This window comes from Puntigrus tetrazona, chromosome 17 (genome assembly GCF_018831695.1).
Source record: "Puntigrus tetrazona isolate hp1 chromosome 17, ASM1883169v1, whole genome shotgun sequence".
Taxonomy (NCBI): domain Eukaryota; kingdom Metazoa; phylum Chordata; class Actinopteri; order Cypriniformes; family Cyprinidae; genus Puntigrus; species Puntigrus tetrazona.
The window spans coordinates 9,365,107-9,389,290 of record NC_056715.1 but is presented as its reverse complement, the minus strand read 5'-3'; the positions used below and the strand labels follow the sequence as shown (position 1 = coordinate 9,389,290).

General features: G+C 37.5%; 1 protein-coding gene across 1 annotated transcript; it reads right to left on the bottom strand.

Annotated features, from left to right (window-relative positions):
• Positions 1-7,055: 7,055 nt before the first annotated feature.
• Positions 7,056-24,047, bottom strand: wapla (WAPL cohesin release factor a). The gene is made up of 20 exons (XM_043263095.1): positions 23,331-24,047; positions 21,643-22,097; positions 18,991-19,621; positions 18,585-18,886; positions 18,323-18,438; positions 18,133-18,228; positions 17,879-18,043; positions 17,370-17,506; positions 16,035-16,146; positions 15,230-15,457; positions 14,287-14,398; positions 14,101-14,198; positions 13,734-13,810; positions 13,486-13,646; positions 13,219-13,334; positions 11,942-12,163; positions 11,647-11,854; positions 11,343-11,431; positions 9,098-9,193; positions 7,056-8,747 (listed from the first exon to the last, which is right to left on the bottom strand). The coding sequence occupies exons 2-20, from the start codon at positions 22,073-22,075 to the stop codon at positions 8,682-8,684; spliced, it is 3,465 nt and encodes a 1,154-aa protein (XP_043119030.1). The 5' UTR covers positions 22,076-22,097; positions 23,331-24,047; the 3' UTR covers positions 7,056-8,681.
• Between the last annotated feature and the right edge of the window lie 137 nt (positions 24,048-24,184).

The following is a 24,184-nucleotide window of genomic DNA, read 5'->3' as shown; positions in this document are numbered from 1 at the left end:
CCAAAACACAGCAGCAGCAGTTTAAACGTAGAACAATTGTGTACAAAACCATGGACTAGGCAACAATGCTGTTACTGCCTGCTATGCTGCTTAGGGATACAGACATAACTACTGGGTGTGTGTGCAAACCAATAAAGCGTTTTTTTTTTGTTTGTTTTGCAATTATTGTTTTTGCATTATTGTGAGGTTCAGGTAAGGGTTGGGGTAGATGTAACTTTTATTAGATTTATAATAATAGATAAAATGTATTAGTATTATAATGTGGAAACCATGTTATTTTTAAAAGAGAGAGAGAGAGTGAGAGAGAGAGAGAGAGAGAAATGATTTTTTATTTGAAAAAGAAATCTTTGCAACATCATAAATGTCTCACTTGAATAAAAGTATTAATTTCTTTATAAACATTCAGTAAAATATTACTCCTGCCAACATTTTGTAAGGTAGCACACGAGTGTTCTACAAACAATTTTTTTTCTGGGAAAAGTGAATGATATATTAAATAATGTATAGTCTATACAGAAACTGACTTTCAAAAACTTTAGAAAAAATTCTGAGAAGCAAAAAAATGTGACAGCTCGCCCCAGTACACCCCTGTACACACTTCATTAAAACAGACATACAAGAAGGCAAAGAGTAAGGCAGCGCGGTTTGACTACCATACGAATGACAAAAGCAAAAGAGTAAGATAGAAAATATTCTTTTCCGATTGAATTCCCATCAGTAATACACACACTACGTGGCAAAGATCAATACAACCTATTAACCTCTCTTTCTCTGTCCTTCTGTCTTCTGGCACCCCTTCATTTGAGAATAAGCCTGTTCATTTTTGCGTTTTCTAGGGACCAAGTATTCCCACAAGGATAGCGAAACCTGAAATTATCTATATTGTGAGGAGCAGCCAACATTACCCACAAGGAAAACAGCTTAATAAACACAGTAAATAGCATCTTAATGAAAACATAAAAATGTTTGTGTGAGGGTAAGGAGATAGAAAATATAATTAGTTCGATATTAAAACAAAAGAAGTAAATGGAAAGTCCCCACCATGCGCATCCCTGCTCTATTATGGTTTACTTCAATGGATCCCAGAGGATCTCTTGCTGCCAAGCAACAAAAGCTGAGCAGAGGGTCATAATAAGGGTGAGTTATCAGTCACGTATAATGCTATTAAATACCTGCATGCACTGAAAGACATGCACATATCCATACAAACCTAGTTATTCACACACATCATGGCTTTCAGTTCATGTACAGCCACACACACGCACAAAGTGTGATGGACATCTCTGATAGAGAGCGGGTTATTACAAGCAGAGCAGGTCATGGAAGAGCTCTCTCCTTTATGATTAAGCCTGTGAGACTTTGATATGAAGATATTTATCTGCTACAGAGCTTCAAATGAAGCAGGAAACCAAAGCTATGCTTTCTGGACAGACAATACGAGCATATCGGCTTGGACCAACTTGCTCAGTTCTGCTTCATTCTACTCAGGCGTCGGCATTAATATTTCACTAGTATGGTTATGTATTGAATCTTTAGATGTCTGCGGTTTAAAATTCGGTATTTTGGAATGCAGTATTCCAGTGGTGAGTGGTCAGATAACTCGTTATGCAGCGAGTTGGAATAAAGCAGATCCGTTCCAAAACTTAATGAACTGCCTACCTAGGCGGCATTTTAAAGCATCGTAAGTGCACACCAGACATGAAGTTTAAGCCAAAACATACTCATCAATATTGTATGTATCCTTCAATAAAACAGCAAGAAAGTTCTAACAAGCTGAGTAAAAATTAATCAACACTTTAGAAGCAGTAGGAGTACATTTTGACTATCAATAAGTATAACTAGGCTTAATGCTCTAGTTAAATCAATAAAAAACAGATCTTTCACAGCCACTAAAAACACAGACCCAAATATTATATAGGCTACATGTTATTCCATTAGCGACCTGCCCAAGGCAGCCAAAGCACCGTGGTATTTACACGGTACCACATGAGTCCAAATATGTCTATTTGTTGAAAAATGTTGTTTACCTGGATGCCTCAGGTCTTAGTATAGACAGTCCTCATCGCTGACAAAAGATGGGATGCATTTTTAGGTTTTTTTTAGTTAATGGTAATGTTAGGTAAGTATCCACTCTATCCCTTGTGTGACTGATTTCATAAATATATTTTGCTGTTGGCGTGCCGTTTACTTTAATTAACTGCTCAAAGTGATTCAGTTTGTGAGACAGCTGTGTGAATCATTGAATCTAAATCGTGAACTGACTCAGACATCGAAATAAACAACTCAAAAGAGATTCTTTTATGGGTGGTTTCTAAATTTAACAGTTGACATAGAATATGGAAAAATTACTTTTTTTTTTGGTCAAATTTAGATTTTTTATAGCTGAAAAAAAACAGCTAAAAATTGCCTAGGTTGGCTGACTGGTCTTAGATGGTTTAAGCTGGTCTCCCAGCCTGGCCATTAAAGGAAGTGGCCAAAACCCCTCTAAAACCAGCCTGCTGACCAGCTTAAACCAGCTAAGACCAGGCTTAGGGGAGGAACACATACTAGAAACATCTTCCCTGCTGAGAAAAACCCCCCAGCTAAAACCAGCCTATGTCGGCTGGCTGGGTTTAGCTGTTTTTTTTTCAGCAGAGAAGATGTTTCTAGTATGTGTTCCTCGCCAGACAATGAAAAAATGTAATTCATAGTAAATACTATTTGAACTATAACACTTTGTTAATAAACACTATAGCAATGAAACACTATAGCATTTACTATGAATTACTATAGTATTTTTGACAATTTTCTTATAAAAAAATAAATAAATAAATAAATAAATAACAGTTCCAGAAACCAGTCTGAGCTGAATTTTCACAGGGTAGGCTATGGTCCTGACAAAAAAAATAAATGTTTTGTTTTAGTAACCTATAGCTTAGTACATAATATACCCGAAGAAAACATCAAGACCTACTTTTGAGCACCATGGGAGTCTCATATTTAACATCTTTTACTCATGTCCAAAAAAGATAGATAAAACAAGGATGGTCAGAATGAGTGATTAAATCAGGCTGAAAGAAAGATGGCTATGATAAGGTTGGACCGAGTGAGTCTGTTTCTGTTTCTTCATTAAAGTTTCATCGCCAGGCTGCTCTGATTTATTCCCTCCTGCAGGACAAACAGCAGACAGCTCCATCTCTCTCTCTCTCTCTCTCTCGCTCACACACACACACACACACACACACACACACAAGCTTCACCTGTTAAGCAGCTGCAACTCATGTTTCATTCCCTCTGTGGTCCTTGGGGAGGCTCTGCAGTCTTCATTAGACACGCACAGAAAGGCCGGACAATTAATATGATTCTGCTCCTGTTGCTGATGCAAGACCTGCTTTCCTCATTTCAATGTAAACTCTAATTATTACATAAAAATATGAGATCTGCCCACGGATCAGTGTTCAATCAGCCCTTAAAGGTTTCAATTTGCTGCTCGGTTTCATTTCATTCCCACTCATTCAACAGGCATCAGACAGAAACTAATACAACTCAACTTGAAAATAGAGTGGGGTCTATAAATTCTGAAATCGCCAATGAAAATGCATGTGTTTTGCCAATTTATAAAATAATTATATTATCACTAGGCTATAACAGTTCCTTTTGTTTTACTCGTGTTCTCCAACATGATTTGAAATGATCCAAGCAGCACCTTGACACCTGATCATCCGAGTCTTATTTTACAAGTCATAAAATCATAAATAGCGCCATACTATAGGCTACGTTTATTTTCAGGTTTACAATCTTAAACTCAAAACTGAATGAAACAGCTCCCCTAGTGATCAGAGAGTGGACTGCAAGACACCGCAAACTAAATGAGAGACAAAACAAACTGTGATTGACAGCTGTTTAACAGCTTGATCAGTCAGGAGTCTGCACCCACAGCCAAACTGCACTCTTATCTCTGATTTATATATACTGTTCATCAGATCTGCGTTTACAGCATTCGTGTGATAGCTTGCTTTTAATACATGCGATTGACTCTCTTTTGCCTATGGAGAAAAAACACCCGTTTTTTTCCAGTTAATTCCTATGAAGCATTCACAATTCATTAATAAACGGAAACAAAAACCTATAATTGATACAAAACCATTTTGTATTTATCTCTTGAGAATTTTGGAATTCATAAACGTCGCATCAAATCAAACCCCAGCTCGGTGAGGCTTTAATTTGATTTCAAAAAATAAATCCCAAATATGAACACACTGATTTAGTCGAATAGTATTCTCTCCGTTCATGCAGGATATTATAGCAGCAGGGCCACTTGTTCAGTCGGCACTAATGTTGAATCACATACTGAGCAAAACAAAGGCTTTGCTTTGGTTACAATTTATGCGTATTACGGTATTTTATTTTTCATTTGTTTTATGTTTCTTTATGTAACAATCATCATCACATTAAGACAGTTCTAAATGAGTATGATTTTAATGCGAGAGGACAACAGAACACGGACGCAGCTTTTTGCTTCATCAGACGTTAGTTAATGGACTGGAGTCATGTGGATTATTTGTGGATCATTGCAATCTTCTTATTAGCAGCTTGAACTCGCTTTCTGACGGCACCCATTCACTGCAAATTACCACTGGCAAGCAAATGTTGAATTCGACTGTTCTGATAAAGAAACAAACTTTCTGACATTCTGCCATGCAACTTTTTTTTTTTAAATAGTCCATTTTACATGATTGGTTTAACCTCAAATTTATAAAGCTACAACAATACTTTCTGTGTGCAAAAAAAAAAGCGATTTCAACACATCCAAGTCAGAACTGGAACTTTCTTTGCGCACAAAAGGTATTCTCGCAGCTTTATTGAAATGAGGTCGAACCACTGACGTCACATGGGACTATTTTGACCTTGATCAGCACTGCAAGGTCAGAAAGTTCTTGAATTTAATCAAACATACCTTCATTTGTGTTCCAAAGATTTTTAATGACCAATTACTGACAGAATTTTCTGAATTTGGGGTAAACGAACCCTTTAACGTGTCTCAAGCTGCATCAGTTGCCTAGCAAATAAATAGCTTAACAATTGTAAAGTAGTGCAATTACTTAGAATTATATTAATACTTAGGTTCTTTTTATGTAATATGTAGTGTACTGATTTTGCTCGTCTTAAAAGAAATAGCATTAACAAGCTAACTTTTTGTGGAATGTCAAGATAGCCTGCTAGAAGAGTCAAGAGTGTCTGGATATTGAATGTTAGAACCGTAACACTCCATCCTTATCCGCCCCCATTTTACCTGACATCACCCTACATAATAAGATTTCAGACAAATACGTGCCTGACAGAGCTCTGAAAATCTACACGAGTCATCGCTTTGACACGAAAGCGCAGGAGCTACTCCCCGTAGAGATTTTTAAATTCGCAGAGAACAGCGCCTGGGAGAATTTACACTGTTGAACCCCAGAGTAAGTGACCCTCCAGTGAGAACCAGGGCAGAACAAGCCTCTGGCCTTGCAGAGCAATATCAGATCCAAACCGGTCCTGCAGCCGAGCGTCACGCAGTAACCTCGACCTCTTCGTTCTGCGCAGCGATGTGGAAGGAAAAGAAGAGCTCCTTGAGCACAGGGGAGAGATCTGTCAGGACTTAACGCTTTCAGAAGACGAAGATCGGGTTCAGGAGCCTTGAACTACAGCACTGCCAGCTGGAAGCATTTTAAACACCAACAAACGTCTCAAATGGGATTGGAGGGGTTCTAGCTTCTTAAGCAAACTACTTTTTTGTTTGTTCCTCGTAAAACCCTTCCGAATAGGTGGAATAGCGGAAATCGCGATCGCTGTTGTAGTCAGCAGGCAGACGACACGATTTTTAAAAAAGTTCTTCACGGCAAGTAGATCAGCCATCAGCAGTTTAGCAAAGAAAAAAAAAAAAATCATATTCTAGACGTGAACCTGAGCCGTAGTGCCCTCTCCTGGAAAGCAGCTGTGGAAACTGTCCAAACAGAACATGATAAAACCGAGAATGTCACAAGGTGAAACAGACTGCTGTTTGGGAAATAAGAACGGTGACAGAAGCAGAGAAAATCTGTTTCAAACAGATGTGCTTTAGAAAAGAAAATATAGAGCGTCAATAAAAGCACATGACCTTCAAGTTGAGCCGTCACGATATATATGAAGGCACATTATACACAGACCTTGAGCACATTAAAGACAAAAATCGCGCGGAGATCACAAGATATGATCTTCTGCCACGAGAGATTTTGCTTTTCAGTTGTGAATGACATTTCTTTTTGGTCATTTATCACTGTTGCCATGAATACAGTCCCGGCATGACACTTTCAAAATTATTATTTTTTTTAAAGAAGAAAAAGGACTTGAAAATGTCGGCATGCAGGAAGTATGGAAAAAAAAAAAAAAAATTCCTTTACAGAGAGAAAGACATAAATGTGTTTCTAGACTAAAATGAAATTTTAAAAATTAAAGGCCTTGAAAGTTGCAGGTGGTATACTTGGGCTAGAGAGCATGTGATTGGACAAATCCATATCTATACCGATGCTGATAACAGATAACAAATATTGACTTAAAGTTGCATTCAAGCAGTTGTGGTTACAAACTAACAAATTTCAAGAATGCGGCTTGTTGGAATCAAAACAGTCAACGAGTACTGAAAGTAGCAAGTATTTATTCAAGGTAAAATTATTTACATTGTAACCAAAGACAACATCTTGGAAAATGGTACAAATTGCTTCCTTTAATATATATATTTATATATATATAATATTTATATATTTCTTGTAATTGTACTTTAACTTTATCTAAAATAATGCAATAAAGGGGGTAAAGTATAAAATAAAGAAAATTTGGTGAAATTATTCTAGCAGTCTAACATCAAATATGTACAGAAATATTTACAAATTAAAAAAAAAAAAAAAAAAAAAGTCAGATCTGTAAATTAACTTATCGTAAAACTTGCTTTAGTTTTACAAAATAGAACAAGCTTTACTCCATATGGCTCTGCTTCAGCAAAGATCTGAAAGGAATAGAGGACACTTTTGCTTTATTTCATTCTGAAGGATGCACTATTTTGTTTTTGTTTTTTTTTCTAAGAATTTTCAGCAGCTTCCAGCCATTCTGCAGACATAAACGGGATGAAAAACATTTTCCTGAACCACTTCAAAAAAGTAAATAAAACAATTCATAAATTTATAAAACAATACATTTCAGCTGTTTCATTATATTAAGAGTATAATTAAATTAACAGAGGATGAGCATTTTGATGAAGTCATTCATGAACCCGCTAAAACACTTCCAAACTATTTTCAAGTGCTGTCTATTTTTAACATTAAAATGGAGCTCACAGCACGGTCTACAAAACTAAATAAAGAAACATAAAAAATTAAACAAAAACTTAATTTTGTGTTTATTATTATTTTTGTTTAATCAAAAAAAAAGGTGACATGGTGATTCTTCACACAAAGAAGAATTAAAACTAGAGAAGCCAGTGGATGATCAAAGAAGCAATGAAAATAAGCCAGAAAGCATAAAAAAAATTAAATTCTTTCCTAGGTATCCAGATACAAATCATCAAAACTTTTGCTTAGTGTGTAGTTTTTTTTTAAAAGAAATCAAACATAATAGCTTGGTTTCAGTATATGTGAAAAAAAACAAACAATGAATGATCAAAAAACATCTCAGAATTAAAAAGCACACTTTAAGAACTACATGATTCCCGTGATTCTTAAAAATCAGGTAAATTCACCTTAATTTGATGAACGCTAGTTTGTTTTTAGAACAAGGTATTTGTCTTTGGTTCATTAGGCATCTTAAGCTTTCTTCAGACTAACAGCAACAGGTTTTTTTTTCTGCTCAAAAAGTTTTGTAATTTATACTGCCGTTCAAAAGTGTGGGTGCGATATTTGATTGGTGACAATTCAGCTTTACAATTACATTATGCATTCACACAGAACACACTTATTTTGAATCGTAATAATAACTCCTAATATTACAGTTTTTACTGTGTTTCTGACCAAATGAATTCAGAATTGGTGAGCATATGCATTAAAATCAAAACCATAAAGGATAAACTCCCGAATGCGTAAAATGCAGAAGTAAAAGTTTCCAGTTTCTACAAGTCTCAAAATTCTCTTGGGATCATCTTTACTGATGCAGATACGGCAGACACTGACTGCGCCGTTTGAACAAGCATCACGTGTAAACAGTCGGTCCTAAAACGTCGAAATTTGAAAAGCGGGTTCGCGTGAAGTCTGAACAAAGCCTCAGCCCTTCGGTGTTTGAAATATCAATAACTTACTAGGTTTAGTGTAAAGCTTTACACTACAAACACGGACGACCAGCTTAAAATCATTCCTTTGTTTCAAAACAGCTTTAGTTTGTTTTACATGAGGATCAGTGCTTCGAGAGCCAAACATTATGCAAGCCGAGTGTGTGTGTGTGTGTGTACATGTGTGAGCATGAAAGAAAGAGACAGCATTTGAAAACACAATGTAAAAACAAACAAAAAGAAAGTGAGAAACGGGAAAACCAAACGAAACACGAAAGTCTCGCAGCGAGCAACTCGGGTGACGTGACCGTAGCAACGCTTAACCACCTTTACCGCCGTAATCTGCTGCCTCTTGTCCTGAAGGGCCTAAGGCACGTTGCCAGGTCCAGATTTATCCCACGGAAGAGGGGGAACTGCGACACCTCTGCTAACAGTGCTCCAAATAATCAATCACCCGTGAGATAGATTTCTGTCCTGTGGTTCCAACAGAACACTGACGACGGGAAAGAACAGAGAAGTTGAACGTCATTGGCCGGACGTGATTTTATAACATCAGTGGCCCCCTACTCCTGACATTACACTGCATGCATTAAACACAGCCAAGAAACACTCTGATTGGGCCACTGAAATGACATTTGGATGCCATTTGCATACAAGCAAACTGATATGTACTAAAGAATTTGCATTACAATTACATTGTATACTGCATTACAAGTTTAATTTACACTATAAATTATTACAAGTTTGCTTTTGTTGCCATTGGTTAGTAAAATAATGTAACACTTGCCGTTTTTAAATGTGGAATGCAACGTTGCCAGATCTTTTACCTAAGTTTGTACTTACCGTCAGGTTCATGAAATTAAGGAATTTCTTTAGCATTTCACTCATGATAGAGAAATCTCCCTTGGGAAGGTTCTCCCGTACGGTGTTCACATTCATCTGAGAAAGAGGGAGAAAAGATGGATTTTATTTACATTTTAGGTTAAAATTATTTTATTAAATATTTTAATTAAATACATTAACAAAACAGGAATAGGTTACTTTTTAGCAGTAATTTTTTCCCATCAAAAATATTGTAAAAAAAAAAAAAAAAAAAGCAATTATGTAAAATATTACAACATTACTGAATCTTTTAGCAGCCTTTAATACAGTATTTTGGAATTATTATTTTCAGTTTCTTTGATAAATAAAATGTTCAATTTAGATTAGAATAGATAGTTGTAACATTACAAATTAAACGTCAATTTAATGAATCTTTGCTGAAGATTAAAAGTATAAAACACCTCTAGTATAAAAACCCCTTTATCTGCAAGGTTCAACTTCTGGTGAATCTTCTTCCCCATTATTGAGGCAGAAGATACACCTAGAAGATGAAAAGTCCACTCCAAGCTACTCCGTGAAAAAGGTAATAGAGAAGCACAAAGCAGGGGATGGATACAAGAAAATTTCTAAATCATTGAATAACCCTGGGAGTACTGTTAGATCAGGTAAGAAATAGAAAAAGTATTGGCAAAGCTGTAAATCTACTCATTACGACCCTGAGGGAGCTACAAGAAAGAAAAGATGCGAGGGACCATGCAGAAATGTAGTGCTTAGAGCTTCATGGGAAAAGGTACGGAGAAAGATGCCCTTAAAAATGTCATATGACATCTCAGCTAGAGTCTTCATAAGACTCTCAATGCAGCGGAGGAGTCCGAGTTCAAAATCAAGTTTTTGGCCATCAGACTAAACGTAATGTGTGTAAGCTACACACTGAGCAGCATCAGAAACACACCATCCTCACTGCGGATCATGGAGGTAACAGCATCATGCCATAATAGACACTTCTCTGCGCAATTGTGAGGGAAACCTTCAAGAGACCAGCAACATGGGAGAAGATTTGTTTCCCAGCAAGACAATACACCCAGGCACAAAGCCAAATCTGGTGGAATGGCTTAAAAACAACATTAATACCCTGAGTCAGGGTCCAGACTTCAATTTTGAATTTGTGAGTGGACATGAAAAGAAAAAAAAGGGCAACCTGACTGAACTTGAGCAGTTTGCAGAAAAATTGCAGTGGCCAAAATGTTCAAAACTGACAAAAAGAGCCATCCGCACAGGCAAAGCTACATCTACCAAATACTTCTATACTAAATAGTTGCTTTAAAAAGGTGCTGTATGTAAGCTTCTGACTTTCCTAAAGCCAAAAAACAACATAACGTTTCCTTAACATTTGCAAACATGTTATGTTTATATAGCCGTTTCTCTGAAAAATAATGCTACAGCCAGTAATTCTACTCAGAAATGTGCATTACAGGTCGTAGCGTTGTCATGGTATCAACATTTCTATATTCGGTCCTGATATCAGTGAAAATGCACAGTTCCTGGAACCAATTTTGGTACCAAAGCAAAACACAAAAGCATGCTAACTGAAGAACACACTCCTTTTGTCAATGAAGTGAAACTAAAACAAAATGTACAAAGACCAATGCTATTCTTGAAAACTGTGTTTAAAGGTTTAACACCACTATGAAAACCTTTAAAACAAGTTTCACCCAAATTTTGTCTTTTAATTAATGAAATGTAAAAACTTTTTTTGGTAAATTAAGGGCATTTACAATTAAAAGCAGAAGTCTATAACATACGTTATTCTAAATAACGGTAATATATTTCTAGCACAATATCTAAACCAAACTTTTATTTTGACGGGTTGCAGTGAATACCTTTACATGTGTGTGTATGACATGACGCTGGTATTTCTATCCTCATTTAGACAGCGGATGTTGAAATCACGGCAGGCGCACAGAACATACTGAATTCATATTTGAATCGCAAACTGTGGGCTACATTCAGTTTTTAAACCGGATTCTGAGAATCCGTCCTCGTTTTCTGCATCGCAGAAATCCTGAGGATGTACACATCAAGAAGCGGGTTGACTCGGTAACACTGATACTTTTTCGACGACTTTGTACCAAACTACCAGGTCAACACTTTTGACAACACTAACGGAATGCCATTTCTTACAAACTGCACCTTTAATTCAAAACTAATCAGTTACCCAACCAGCTGCGTTCTGGAGCAACTAAAGAATAACAGAGGTGATGCTCACCGGGCTCTCCTGACATAAACACCCAAGCAGGAGAGCGGAGTATGACGCCACAATGCTGTCCTCCATGTGCTTCCCAGCATGCTGCAGAGCTGAAAAAAAAAAAGAAAAACAGTACATTTACATAATAGATTGTGCCTAAACTTAAAGCAAATTACATAAACATAAAAAAATAGATATAGTTAAGGCAGGCTATTATTACGATTAACTGGTCATTTTATATAGCAATTTACCTGTATTTTAAGTTCATTTCAGTGAAATTTTGAAAAAAAAAAAATAATAACAACAAGAATCATGCAGCTCTAACCCTTATTGAGGTCGAGCTCCTCTTCCTCCTCCTCTTTCTTGTCATTTGTGTCGTTGGTCTCATTGGTTTCTGAGGCGACCCACTGGATCTCTCCAGATGTTTCCTTCCACTCTCCACTCTGGTCCGCCTGAGATTTGGGCGCCTCACTTATGAGGTCATCAGTCTGTGCCTCGGCTAACACAGCGGCTCGTTCCCGTTCAAGGAAGAGCTACACAGACAAACAGTCGGACAACAGTTATCAGATTCAAGAATAAATGAAACCCTCCCCCAGACCAAACGTGGAGACTCCAATCACCTGAACCAGAGCAGCCAGCGCATTTGACGACTTTGCTGCTGTGGGTCCCTTTTGGCCCTCTGTTTCATCCTCGTTCTGTTTGTCCATCTTTCTCTCCTCCTCTCCTTCTGACTTCACGTCTACCTCAGTCACCATCAGGTAGCTCAAGTCCAGCTCCATCTCCACCAGATAGTGTCTGTTTCTGGCACTGTACTCCACCAGATTTATCAGCAGACCCAGACCCTGAGCACAGACAAAAAAAATCAGCACATTCACGAGTCAGGGCACGTATCCTGACGTCAAAAAGACGCCAGAACTTCAAAAACTTCAAAAAGTCAATACTAAACAAAATCATAGAACCATTCAGTAGTAGAGAGCACAAAAACACTGAGAGTTGATCAAAGAGTACATTAACAGTAGGGGGGAAATAATAATAAAGAAACATTAAACCAAACTAAAAATTAAAAGTCTGTCTGGCTTTTGAAAACCTGAAAAAAACTTAAGCACTTAGATCTCATTCATTTTTGTTTTTATCCTATTGCTTTTATTGAATTATCTGACATTTGTTTTCCTTTTATTAGATTTTCAGTTAAATGTAAACTTTAAATAAAAACTAAACTGAATAGTTCACTTAAAACCTAAATAAACTGCTTAACTGAAAAATATCTAAAGACTACATCCCACTGTTTTAACTTAATTCAATCATACTTTCTTATAACTCATAAGGCCTGTGGAAAATAACATGTTAACTTTTATTAATATATGCTGTCTGACTTCAGGATGGTCCACGTGTACCCAGACACACTCAGCTCACATACTTTTTTTGATTTTTTTATGTTCATACATAATCTTGATTATACATTTATACATGTACATGTATATATGTGTATGTATGTGCATACATATGCGTGTGTGTGAAATATTGGCACCCTTGGAAAATATGATCATATGATATATATATAAAATATATATATATATATATATATATATATATATATATATATATATATATAAAGACATACTTATCTTCCCCTGAGCCACTAATCACTTAAGTGATTTTGGTTATCATTTCATGTATAATTCGAATTTAAAGGTTAGCATTAAAAAAAGTAAACATGAAAAATAACATGGCACAAAATCTTGCTGTATGTACATTTCTTTGAGTATTTGAACCAGTTAACAAACATCTACATTTGACTGCTTTTGGTATTTTGTTATATCCTATGCGCTGGAACATTTTTATTGGTATTTTTAACTCAAGATGCCGGGCTACGTAATAAATGTCACGTGACACTCACCAGGACGCGGATGTCGAATCTCTGCTCCTGAGGCAAATACCGTGGGACCTTCAGAACGCAGTCCAGCGCAGTCTGTATGAGGCCATCCTGCTCACCTGTTTTAGTGCTGCCCCACTCTGAGAGGTCACAGAGAGATGTGAGAGTTATCAAAGTCCTATCATAATGTTTATACCATTTCAGTTCTTTTATATTGCTTCATTCCACATTTACAAATGTAGTATTTGGTAAACACAGGATAAATTCTGTCTGTCACGTGCAGAGCCTCACCGTTATCGTGTGTGAGGTTGAGCAGAACTCCGATAACGGCTCTCATGCAATCCTCCACGGCCTTGCCCACGTTGCTATGACTACTCTGCGGGAGGGCGGAGCTTGATGAAGAGACCTCTCGGCTGTAACGCTGTATCATCTGCTCACAATGCTGCAGGGCCCTACACACACACAAAAACAACCCCAGAATGACGAATATCCTGTCGCACAAAGAAACACTGCGACGCTACACTTTCTACATCACACACCTTGCTGAGGACACTATGAGCTGGGACTCCTTGTAGGCAATCAGATAAGCCTGGTTTTCAGGGTTATGGACTGTTACCTGGATGTTAAAGAGAATTAGGGTTTTAAATGAATTCTACATAGAAATGACATGCATTTTCCTCAAGGGATGTCAAAGGAGCTTGCAGTAACCATTTTTAAAGCTATTAATTAGCTGATTCGGTTTTACATAAGTTTCATTCTGCTGGCATCTCTAACACCAGAAAAGGATCTATACACATAGAGTTAAGTCAAAGTCCATGTTGTTAAAGACTGCAGGTTATTAAGTATTGCAGGTCTTGCTTTAAAGAAATTTTTTTTTTATAATTGTCTTATTAAATATCCACTTACACTCTCCAGAACTCGTAAACAGCGCTCCGCTCCCCAGAGTGACGCCACCAGACTGTCTTTATCTTCTTCTTTACTCAAGTTCTCCACACACTCTTTCACTGAGGGGGAAAAAAAAGAGCTTTTAGCTATTTCCTTAAAAATAAAAAAAAAGTACTAATCAAGAACAGATGAACTCAGTTAGGGTACCTTTATCTACGATGTGGTCCAGTCCCCCAAGCAAGCGCAGTTCCTCCTTAAACCAATCTCCGGCTCGCTTTGACGTCAGAGACAGTAACGTCTCCATGGCTAAGTGACCCGTCTGAGATGCAGAAAGTCACAATTTAGAGAACAGAAGCAGATGTGCATACAAAAAAAAAAAGGAAGTTTCTGGAGATGTTTCAAAAAATAAATTTTTAAAAGGTTCATTCCATTTTAAAAACAATTTTAGAGATGGCTAATAAAATAGATACATCTATCTAAAAGGCCTGTCAATTCAGAAATAAAACATACTTATTTATCCTTGAATACGCAAACAAAATCTTACTAAACCTTTTTTCAGTGGAACGTTTTTAATAATTCAGCAAGGATGCATTATGTTTTTCATACATAGAATTGTACAAAACTTTGTAACTGTGCTATTTCAATTAATGCTGTGATTTCTGTGAACTTTCTACTCAAAGAATACCACAAAAATCTCCAGAAAATTTAAGCAGAACAAGAAGAAAATGTCTTTTGCGCCAAATCAGCATTTTAGAATGATTTCTGAAGAATCATGCGACACTGAAGACTGGAGGAAAGGAATAAAATACATTTCAAAAGAAAATGTATATTAAACAGTAATTTAATACTGTAAAGCTATTTCACAATATTACTTTTTAAAAATCTTACACAACCCTAACTTTTGAAAGGGATAAAATATGCAATGTTTATAAAGGAAAGCGTATAAAAAAAAATATCACGCTTCAAAGACTGCATTTGATTTCCTATGCTTTCTTCACTCTTCAGTCTACAAACAACTAAACAAAAGACAAATTTTTGCTGCCTGTCTGAACAAAGTCAAGGTGAACGGAAGAACACTTCTTTTAAAACATTCATTGGTTTTCTGTGTCGGCTCTAACATCAAAAGGTGTGAGAAACGGAAGTCACTGACTGTGATGTTTTCGAGGTCCAGATGTTTGTTGTGGACTGTTTCGCAGAGTTTGCGGATCTTTTCTTTAACCCGGCTCATCTCTTTAGCTGTTAACTGGTCTGCCACAGAGTCATCCTGCTCCAGTTCTAGCAGTCTGATCATCAGCTCCAGACAGGACCGGTCCAGATCCATATTTAGCCGGTCTCGGCTCAGTATGTACATCAGAGACGCTGTACAAAGAGCCAGGTTCTGCCAGGTCCAGAGGAACGACGAGAAAGAGGGAGAAGAGACAAATCCTCTAAATATCTTACCGTAACATTTAGGAGCACATATCATATAGATAGCAGCATGAACCAAAAACCACAAAACTTTAAAAATCATGATACTATGCATTATAAAAACATCCTCAACTGAAGATATGGCCTTAAGTTACTCTAGTGGCTTTATTCTAAACATCTGTCTTGACTCATTAAATGGATTTAGTTTATTTTTACAGAGCATCCTTTAATACACAAATAAATTCGAGTCAGGCCGAAAGAGTCAAGGCAAACATTCACGCTCCATCTGTGTAAACTGAACTAACGAGATTCACAGAGTAACGGCTCAGCGTCTGTTTGCATTTCTCCCTTGTCTGCCGGCGGAGATGATTACATCTCCAATTAATGTATACTAATGAAGTAAACAAACTGGTTTTCCACACAGCACTGTAGCCGTGTTTATAATGATAGAGCTGTGACAGTTTGGAAGGATGCTTGGTTATACAGATTAGTTGGTTTGTTGGTAAATTAAAGAAAGTCGGTGTTTATGTGACGGGTCAGACACTCACCGGGTGCTGCTGGGCATCACTGAGCATCTTAAAGACCTGGGCCACCTTCCCTCTGGCCCTCAAGTGCATGCGGAAACCTGGCATGGCACAGCGTGTGGCCAAACTGATTATACTGCAGTCAGAAATGAGGAGGAGGAAAAAAGGATTAGTGATTTATGCTGCAAATGTGCCTTTGTGGGTAGATATGCTTTCTGAAATACATATATGGGGGTTCCAGTGGGCATCAGTGTTATTTTTGTTGCTATGACCAGGTGTTGATTAAAATAAAGCTGAAACTAAATACAGCATAAATATTGCCAATAAAAAAAAAAAAAAAAAAACCTCTGGGGGTTGAAAGAAAGAAAGAAAGAAAGAAAAAGAAAAGAAAGAAATAAAGAAAAAGAAAAGAAAGAAAGAAAGAAAGAAAAAGAAAAGAAAGGCGTCCAGAACATGGCAGCGATGGCCACACTACAGCCAGAATAATAGCTCAGTCTTCTTTCTTTGTGTAAACCTTTGGCCAGTGAGATGAAAATAAACCCACTCTGTGACGCAGAAAAGTGGAGGCATGCTTAAACGAGCTGTACAGGATTGTGGATCAGTCATTTACATTTTAATAGATCAGTGTTAAGAAGTCATTCATTTTATAAAGAATATCTCTTAGTGGCTTTAGGGATCTTATCTATGCACTAACAGCTTGTGATGCTCCAAAGAGAAAGGAAAACTTGAAATCGCATCATATGACCCCTTAAAATAAATAAATAAATAAAATAAATCACTAAACCAAAAATATAACATAACTAACATTACACATATTTGCATGCGTATACATGCGTTTCAATAAAACATACTAAACATAAGGCAGAAGTACATTTACCACAGGCAAGTTATTTAGTGTTCACAGCAACAAAAGCATTTTTGAATAGTTTGGTCTTTGTTGTTAATGATAACCTTTATTATAATGTGCAAAAGGGCTCCATAAATAGTTTGTAGCATTAGATGAAATAGAATGACATGACATGTCATATGTCATTTATTTAAAGACAGAAACACAATTTGTTCTGTATACCAGTGTAATAAATAAAAAAAAGGGGAAAAGTGCTATTTATTTTAATATTAATATTTTAACATATATTATTATTATTATTATTATTATTATTATTATTATATTTTACCCCCAAATTAATACTATAATTGTTTCTAAATAAAACTAATATGAAAAAAATAGTGTCTCCTAATCCTAAGATTTAAGGTTGTAATGAGCCACTTTCACAGTTCATATTATTTTTAGTGAGAGTTCACGTAAATCTCATTTGTGAAACGAAGCACCCAGAATACTTCGTCCAGTGTTTGCCTCACCTAAGGCAGCGTGTGTTGAGGGGTTGTGTGCTCTTCAAGCCCGTCTCCAGATACTCAAAGTCATCAGTGAACTCCTGATTTTCCCCAAACTCCACTACATCATTAAAGTGCTTCACATGTTGGACCACGGTGTACAACTACACACACAAGAAACAGAGCATCGTCATCTAAAACCAAGAGCTAGTTCTTGTTAAATGAAAAGAAAGATTAGACGAAAAATCAATTAAGAATATCACATACAATTTTTTTTATGATAATGAGAAATGCCTTGGCAGCTAAATTGAATAAAATAAGTTTAAGATGAAGTGCTAAATTTACTTGGACTTATAAGTAAAATAAATATACTTTAAAAGATAAATAGAAATGGTCAAATTAATACTAATATAAAAATGACAAAACCTAACAAAAAGAGGCTAATAAAATGTCTAACGAAAGTAATAAAATAATACCAAAATAACACTGGTTTCAAAAAGAATCATTAAAATTATTTCCCAGAGTGTAGTTCTCACCTCCTTGTGCTCCTTCCTGCATTTTAATGCAGTGACGATGTCCTGGTATGGCTCAGTGGGGATAGTAACAGACTTAATGACTTTAGGAGGAGGTGGCGGGGCTTTAAACACTCCATCATCTTTATGGGAGTTTGTCTCTTTGCTGCTGCTGGACACGCTTGCCTTCTGCAAGAACAACAACATTATGATGTGCAACAGCAGAGGAAACTTTAGTGAATGAAGTTCAGAGGTCGTGAACGGAGTACTTTACTTACAGGTGCAGGCACAGTATGAGAGGAAGCAGGAGCAGGCACTTCCTCTGGCTCAGGTTGATTCCAGTGACGAGCATTATATACGGCTTTAGCAGGAGACTGCATTAAACACACACACAAACACAAAATAAATTATGTTAAAAATTAAAATAAAGCTTTTTAATTAAGTTACACGGTTTCTGTTTCGCTTTACTTTTTTGGGCCCGCTGAAGATCTTGCGTCCAATCTCCTTTGACTTGTCGGTTTGCTTTCCATGCCGTTCCTTCTGTGAGCCTGTAGCTCCTGTCTCATCCAGAGACTCCTGAGAATCTGACAACAGATCAAAAAAAAAGACATCACGAATCCAGAGATAGCTCTACAAATAATCATTCTCCACAATCTCAGTTTACATTTCCCATCATGCTCTAATGAAACGATGAAACCGTGCATTATTGAGGAAGAGCGCTTCTGAGTACCTGTACTTAGGCTGCTTTGACTCTGTTGACTCTCCTGCGAGTCGTTGATCTGGGGGCTGCCCGCGCTGGTTGACAAAGCTTCCGTTGCCGCTTTCTTATTCTTCTTCCTTTCCTTAACGGCTGAGCTGTCCTCATCTTCACTATCGCTCTCACTCAGATCGTCAAAACCGAAGTATTTGATCTTGTAGCTGGTGCTGCCGGATGCAGTGGCGTCTCCATCTGCGTCCTGAGCCTCATTCTCCTCAAAGCCAAAAAACTCCAGTTTCGTCTCCTTTTTAGTTTTGCTCTGAGTGGTTCTGAACCTAAAAAAGATATCATAAAGAGAGTATGAAAAGCAAAATCCAATGTGGTAGATCTAATCAAGCAAAGGACAACATTAAGTCAAGACAGTGTGTTTATATTGTACCTAGCAGGCTTGGCAGGTTGTGTGTCTGTTTTCCTCCTGAAGGTTCCCGCCTCTCCGATGTCAGCTTGCACTGGACTGACATATTCATCCACGCTCCTTTCCATTGAGTCCTGGATGGTCACATTACACACGGACACGCAGGATGGATGAAGAACTGTGTAATCCCTCACTCGGCCACGACCTGCAGGCTTGACTTCAGAACTCCCAGCGACCCCTGCAGTGGTGCTCTTCACCAACGCAGAGGCTGGTGTTGAACTCACAGCGGGAAATGGTACGTCGCCAAATCCTGAACTATCCATCCCTTTATTCCGTGGCCTTCGGTACACTCTATCGTTGGATGGTTTAAGAAGCGGAAGCTGCTCAAAGTCAACAGGTTCCACTGGAGGTTCAGGTTCAGCAGGGCACTGTTCTGAGCCTTTGAACCCATCAGAAGAGTTCCCAGCCTGGGTAGAACTCCCCTCGCCGGCCCCTGGAGGAGAGTCCTCCCCGAAAGGGTCCCAGTCAACAGAGATGTTTCTACTGTGGGTTTTTAAGCTGGAGATCTGGGAGACCGGTTTGCTTACTGTGACACTGGATCTGCTCCAGGCTCCTACAGTGCCAGGAACATGAGGTGAGGCTGAAGTCATCATAGCTACAAAAAAACAAACAAAACAAATGTAAATACATATTATAGATAGTTCACACACAAATCAAAATGTCATCTGTCATCATTTATTCACCCTCACAAACCCTTTCTTTTTTCCCCTGTTGAATGCAGTGAGAATTTGAGAACCGGATTGTAAATGAATCATTCAGCAGTTTGTGAACAGAATATAAATTCATTAAAAAGACAGGAGGTAAAAGAGCCACTAATTCACAAATAAGAAATCTGTATTTTTTCTTATGCATCCCTCAAGAGGGAAAAATTATTTTCAGTGAACAATGGCTTTAGAAGAATTTGGATATAGCACACTGATCATATGAACTACTTTATGATGGCTATATTGTTTATTTTTGCATCTTTCTAGAAGCTTGACAGCAGCAGTCCCCCTTCACTTCAACTTCATGGAAAAGAGTGACCATCACAATTTAGAAATCGCAAATGTTTTTTCTAAGATATGCAGGTTTGAATAAGTACATATCCTTCAAACCCCATAATAAATGTTTCCACAGTCGGATGTAGATGTAACTATTGCTATTAGAAGTTTTATGATCCTTAGAGGGTTATCACAACCTGAGTCCTTGTTTCACTGCTCCTCTAATGGTTGTAATTAGCCTTGCTAAAGAGCAGAGGGAAAGTATGGCTGAAAATATCCTGCTGAGCCCCAGAGTCCATGCTAGTGTGCTTACATGAGCACCCTGAATACAGAGTGAAGACTTCAGCAGAGCTACTGCTATCCTCAGCATGGAATAAAACCAGTATAACCTACTGCAGAAAGACCATAGCACAATGGTGTGAGGTCATCATAATGACTCAGACATTATAATACAGGTCTGACTGAAGTGATCTAGGTCGTATTCTAGAACCTGTAATAAGACCAATAAAGCACCCTAAATTACTCCAAAGCCAAGTGCTTGAGCTTATTAAAATAATGGCACAGGCACAATAATAATTGTGTCATGACATCATTTCTTGCGTGATGATGACTGTCCGGGAGTTGGAAAAAAAACAACTAAAAACTGCAAAGCCATTATGTGGTAATTATATTGCAGACACACACACGAATTTAAAGGGACAGGTCACCTACAAATTAAGATATATTTAATATCCTTGAATTTCCGCCCAGCGATTGTGTCTCTCTAGCAGACTAGGATGAAACCAGTGGATTACTTTTACAGCGTCTTTTGTTCAGCTTTAAAAAAAATTGGATTTGGGGAACTTTAAATGGTTGTACATAAGAGATGATGATATTGAAAATATCTTAAGTGTTTTGAAAATGTTAAAGCCAAATTATAAAAAATGTTATCGTTGTTTCAAAATGAAAAGTTTAAAGGGTTAGTTCACCCAAAATTAAAAATTCTTTAATTAATTACTCATGTCGTTCCAAATCTGTAAGACCTTCGTTCATCTTCAGGAAACAAATTACAATATTTTTAATGCATTTTAAGAGCTCTCTGACCCTACACAGACAGCAAGGATCCTTACATGAACAAGGCTCAGAAACATAGCAAGGTGATCATTAAAATAATCCATGTAACTTCGGTGGAATACTTTTCGTGTGCAAAGAAAACAAAAATAACAACTTTATTGAACAATGTGTGTTACCCTATAGTGCCATTTTAAGAAGCATCGCATACATAACGTATGCAACATATGTGAGCGGATATGTTGCTACATATGTGTTCGTACATATGTGGAGAGGACTAGATGTAAAAAAAAAAAAAAAAAAAACTTCCTTTAAAACTTCAGAATGAAAAAATAACTGACTGGCACTATATTATTCTTTGCACAGGTATAATTGAGCCCTTCAGAGGTGAACATAGCGACTGTGAAAGCCATACAGGTTTGGAACAAAATAATTAAGACTGCATTTCAAAGGAAGCGAGTAAATAAAGACTGAATTTTTATTTTTTGTTGAACTATCCCTTTGAGATCTGTCTCGGTAATTAACATGTTTCTGCATGAATAGTGTGCTCCACAAAACAAACTCTTTTGATTGTTTAATTTCCTACCTGGGCTGTTCATACCAACCACCCTGGTGCTGATGTTCTGGCTGCTTCCCAAGGTGGAGGTACCCAGAGCGGTCACGGCTGGACCCTTACTGGGCTTTTCCGCCTGTGTCTTCAACTGCTCGTTTCTGGATCCCGCTGCCTCGGAGCCCGTCTCAGATTGTGGAGTATCTCTTGATGTGACAGTTTTTGATTCATCGTCGCTATCGAAGCCAAACGGGTCCTCTGAGCTGTCGTCGTCATCAAAGCGGGGTCGTTTAGTCAACTCAGGAACCTCTGGCCTGAACGAGGGCCGTTTAACCCCCAACTGTGCTTTATAGGTGGTCTCTCCCCATTTGGTGCTAAGCGTAGCTTTCTTATTTGAAAACACCTCGTCAAACTTCGAGCTGGCCTCTCCACCCTTCCGTGTATATGTTTTACTAAATCTGGATGTCATGTTGAAGTTTGTTACATATTCTCTATAGAGAACAAAAAACATGGAGGAATTAAAGGTTGCGTCAATATCTCAGCATATAGGAGCAAACAAAAGATTTGTGCATATCACACCTTGTATTAAACACTACAATGGAACTGAAACAGATTAATATCTCATAATGTGTTACATTTAACCCAGTAGTATCATATTTTATACATACATTTCCAAGCCCTCTAAATGATCAACATGATCAAAACCTTTCTGAAAATCCTATTGTACACAATCTACAACATGCCTTCAGTCCTATGATTGAGATCATTCAAGCGAAAAGGCTTTCAATATATAGTTTTTAAATATCTTCACTTCAGGGTATGGTACATGTGCTGTAAAATGGTTTATATAAAGTAAACACAGCAATAAATTACTTGACTTAATAAATTACTAGGCTAAGATGATTATAGATGTTGTTTTTTCATGTTTAAATGTAAGTACCAGAACATTGATACAGCAGGCTTATCAATTTCATTTAAATATTGTCTTACTTAAACATTATTACAACATGCTGTGTTACAAATGATATTTATATGCAGTTTTTGTAAGTACACAGTTATGCTCATAAAAATGTGTGACACTCTACCGTCAATAAACACCTGATGCACCAAATATGAAACATAAAACACATATGTAAACATTTTTAGATTTTAAATGATTGTTTCAAGGCAGAATAAAGTATTTTTTTCGGACTATTATTTAATTTGGCTTTACATTGTTACCATAGTAAAAAGCCTAAAGACGGTTTATTTAAAATAAATAGAAACAAACTAACTGAGGGGTTGCATTTCTGACGAACAACTTCTTTATTCAGCATGTTTATGAAACCATTACACGGATAGTTCAAGAAATACTAAAAAAAACCTAATTATTTACTCCCTCCCACGCTGTTTCAAACTTGCAAGACTTTTTTCAGACGAACACAAAATAATGTTTTAGATTGACACCATAATGACACATGAGTCACCATTCACTTTACTTAACGTTGTATGGAAAAAGATACACTGAAAGTCAATGGTGACTGAGGCTGTCAGACCCTAATATTCTGACTAACATCATCTTTTGTGTTCCTCGACCGAAATAAAACCACGCAGGCTTAAAGCAACACGGGGGTGAGTAAATAATGATAGAACGTGTAATTCGGGGTGAACCAGTCCCTCAATGACTACCGTTACGAGCAGAAACATTGTTCATTTAACAGATGGTTACATGTTTGCACACTCACCGAGCCGCCGTCTTTCCTCTGGGCCTCTGTGCTCCGAGCAACCGCTAAAAGGAAGCCCAGACGATTTGCTCAATGAGCAAAAGCGCAAAACGCGGCTGCAGCGCGGTGAAACTGGCAAAAGCACAAATTAGGCCAGATCGTGAAGTACTGCTGTTGTTTATTTGTGGAGCGCTGGATCAGTCGGACTGCGATGCGCCATTAGAGTCGCCCCTCCTTCTCCGCCCCCAACGTCGGCGTAAAGCCTAGCGTCACACCAGAACGCCGCTCGACCAATCAGAGATCCATGCACTGAACGTCTGTGCAGCAAACGGAGTTCCGATTGGATGAAATGAAAAAGAAGGCGCGTTCTAATTGGAGGACGGCTGCAAATTGTGGGCGCGGCTTCGCGGTGAGGTCAGACAGGTCTTGAACGTTAGAAGTTAATTTTTACATTACAGCAGATGACTGTAATAGCAATGTCAGCAATAAAAAAAAAACATTGTTAAAAAGTGCATTACTTGTGTTTCAAGAACCCTGGCATTATGTTTTTGAACAAATTTAAAAATAAAAAGGCAATCTGACATTCATGAGACTTTCTGCAAAACTAATGTACAACGTTTGATTTCTTTTGGAGATAATATAGGCGATATATTTGCCATTTGCACATTAAATGTAATTTATTCGCAACGAGACGCTCTGTGCATCTCAACACGAGATGGCGCCAGTGTGAAGCCAGGCTTCCTGACCTACGAGCGAACGTGTTTTGACCAGACTGTACTGTGTTTGATTGGATGAATCAGTGGCTTATTTCTTAGTCAAAAGCGCTATCAATAAGCGATACGGTTTTAGTAAGTCTTCGAGAGACGGTAGTACTG

What these genes read in the sequence shown, in the direction of transcription:
- wapla (XM_043263095.1), bottom strand. Translation starts at nt 22,075, where the DNA reads ATGACATCCAGATTTAGTAAAACATATACACGGAAGGGTGGAGAGGCC. An exon ending in GGTTGGTATGAACAGCCCAG is followed by an intron (nt 19,622 to 21,642) that starts GTAGGAAATTAA and finishes GTTTTTTTGTAG; the next exon opens with CTATGATGACTTCAGCCTCA. An exon ending in CGCTGGCTGCTCTGGTTCAG is followed by an intron (nt 11,855 to 11,941) that starts GTGATTGGAGTC and finishes TTGTCTGTGTAG; the next exon opens with CTCTTCCTTGAACGGGAACG.